At 42.9% G+C, this 2233-nt stretch overlaps 1 protein-coding gene across 2 annotated transcripts; it reads right to left on the minus strand.

The window, feature by feature from the left end:
* Positions 1-558: 558 nt before the first annotated feature.
* Positions 559-1971, minus strand: LOC103711433 (myb-related protein MYBAS1-like). 2 transcript variants are annotated; one of them, XM_039133072.1, is made up of 3 exons: positions 1788-1971; positions 1517-1646; positions 559-1320 (listed from the first exon to the last, which is right to left on the minus strand). In XM_039133072.1, exons 2-3 carry the CDS (start codon positions 1570-1572, stop codon positions 834-836), a joined length of 543 nt encoding a protein of 180 aa, XP_038989000.1. In that variant the 5' UTR covers positions 1573-1646; positions 1788-1971; the 3' UTR covers positions 559-833. The 2 variants fall into 2 exon arrangements, with proteins under 2 accessions (XP_038989000.1, XP_038988999.1); XM_039133071.1 differs by having other exon boundaries at positions 1730-1945.
* Between the last annotated feature and the right edge of the window lie 262 nt (positions 1972-2233).

A 2233-nucleotide genomic window follows, 5' to 3' on the forward strand; every position in this document is an offset into this window, starting at 1 on the left:
TCCAACCCAAACCATAAGATGGTTGTGTGTTGGCCCATCACCAACTAGGATTGAGACTCCTCATAGCAATTCCTATCATGCATGAATTGCCAATTTCCACAGCATATCTCAGTGTTCAACATGGAACTAGCGGCTTAGGTGTCTTCTTCCTCTATGTGATAATTGATGCTTTGTGTTAAACAATGTTTTTCTCAAAAAAAGAGGAAGAAAAAAAAAACAATCATGGTACATATTTCATTATTTCCCTACCGAAAGCCCACTGTTATGTTTACATGCAACCTTTTTTTTTTTTTTTTTTTGAAGGAACAAAAAAATATGTTGTCTGAGGACTTTACCAGGACTAACTAGTAAAAGACCTAAATTCGGAAATAATCTTAAAAACTAATTGTGTTCTGAAAAAAAATCGCAATATTGTATTGGTCTAGAAAAAAAATAGAAATTGCATTATCATTATGGTCCAATAGAACGACAATATGTACATATCGCAGAAAAAGGCAAAAGGACAGGAAGGAATTCGTAAAGAGAAGAAATGGCAAAAAAAAAAAAAAAAAAAAAAGCTAAAGCCAAGCGAACAAGGGAATGTCAATTCAGCATGAGGATTGTAGTACTCTTTCCTTGAAAGATGAGTTTTCAAAGAAAGTTAGCTTGATAACAAGCCCTATTATATAGCAAGCAGGGATACAACTGTTACAGTGCTATCAAGGTAGTCAATACATGAGATGATTTTGTGACATACAACGGGTTCTACTAAATTCTTATAAGATTGCAGTATAAAACATCTGACAGTAGTTATGGACAGGAGTAGAAAGAGAAGTAAATTAGCCATTTCGGTTCTAGGACTCCCTGATCGTGTTGTCTCCTATGGAAGCGAGCACCTTGAACTCCTCATCATCTATCTTCCAAAGCGAGTCAGAACAATAGTCCCACACAGGAGAGGGCACCGAGGGGCAGGAAACACTAATGCAAGCTTCGTTCTTGTATCCCTCGAAGCTCATCAGCTCACTGATAAGCTCGGATGAGGCCATCTCATTCCAAATCTGATCCATGGGGTAACCCTTCACACCTTCCTCATTCTCTTCGAACCATGTCATCGAAGAGGTACCCTCTGCGACGCCATCCAGCTCATGCTTCCCTTCCCCAGCTTCTTCCGATGGAGGATCGCTGACGAGAGGGGAGGAAGGATTACTCGACGACGAAGAAGGTGACGGAGGGGGAGAGCTTCTATTCCGTTCTTGTGCTTTCTTTCTCATATGGGTCCTCCAGTAGTTCTTAATCTCATTATCGGTGCGGCCGGGTAGTCTCCGAGCAATACGAGACCACCTACAAGCAACCAATGATCATATTTGGGGAGTAGATCATTGCAACTGAAAGTTATGGACATAGTAGTATCATCAGAAATACGATTCACTAGAATTGACTGATAAAAGATTCCTAGATAGATAAGAAGATTTTTTTTTCTTCTTTTTTTTAGGACAGTGAGAAGAAATAGTAGAGCATTTGCATGAGTGGATCAAACCTATTGCCCCATTTGGCATGGAGTTCAAGCACGAGGTGCTCTTCCTGGGGAGTCATGCGGCCGCGTTTGAGACCGGGGTGAAGGTAATTAACCCAACGCAACCTGCAACTCTTTCCTGTCCTATTAAGACCTACAACACATATCAAACCACAGAGGTTAAACCGGTATCGTCCTCTACCTCTCCTATGGCCTACCACCCGCCACCGCGCAAACCTGACACCTTTGCTAAGAAATCCCAACGGCGTTCACCGAGCAAGCCCACAAACCATACCAGTTGGAGGTCTTCCTGCTCCGTCCAGGGGCCCTTTCTGGTGTCTCCTTTCGCCATCATCATAGCTCTCACTTGTCCTCTCTCTCTCTCTCTCGTTCTCTGCTATGCCTTCCAAAGCTTTTCTCCTCCTCTCCACTGCTTGGCCAGCACCAGATCCACTTCCTGATACAGAATAGTTTTGGCAGCCTTTGTGCCCGCTCCTCCCTTTTTATGCGCACCAACCGCATGGCCAGATGATGTCATATCTAATTTTTCAAATCCAGGATATCATTCGTGCATTTATTACTGATATCCTCAGTAATCTCTAGTGATTAGTAGCACTCTGGGGTACAGGTTTACTTAGTAGCCCTGCTGCTAAGTTGTGACTACTGAAATGGACGTAGGATATTTAGATCTTACTGGCTCCGGTTCTCCGTGGTCCTTGGGAGGACATACAACTGGGACGA

Source organism: Phoenix dactylifera, chromosome 13 (genome assembly GCF_009389715.1).
Source record: "Phoenix dactylifera cultivar Barhee BC4 chromosome 13, palm_55x_up_171113_PBpolish2nd_filt_p, whole genome shotgun sequence".
In the NCBI taxonomy this organism is placed as follows: Eukaryota; Viridiplantae; Streptophyta; class Magnoliopsida; order Arecales; family Arecaceae; genus Phoenix; species Phoenix dactylifera.

Bases quoted from the DNA above. Each gene is read 5' to 3' on its own strand.
- LOC103711433 (XM_039133071.1), bottom strand. From the start codon at position 1,850: ATGATGATGGCGAAAGGAGACACCAGAAAGGGCCCCTGGACGGAGCAG. The intron at 1,647-1,729 runs GTTTGCGCGGTG...TATGTGTTGTAG, and splicing joins TTTCTTAGCAAAGGTGTCAG to GTCTTAATAGGACAGGAAAG. The intron at 1,321-1,516 runs GTTTGATCCACT...GGTTGCTTGTAG, and splicing joins CATGCCAAATGGGGCAATAG to GTGGTCTCGTATTGCTCGGA.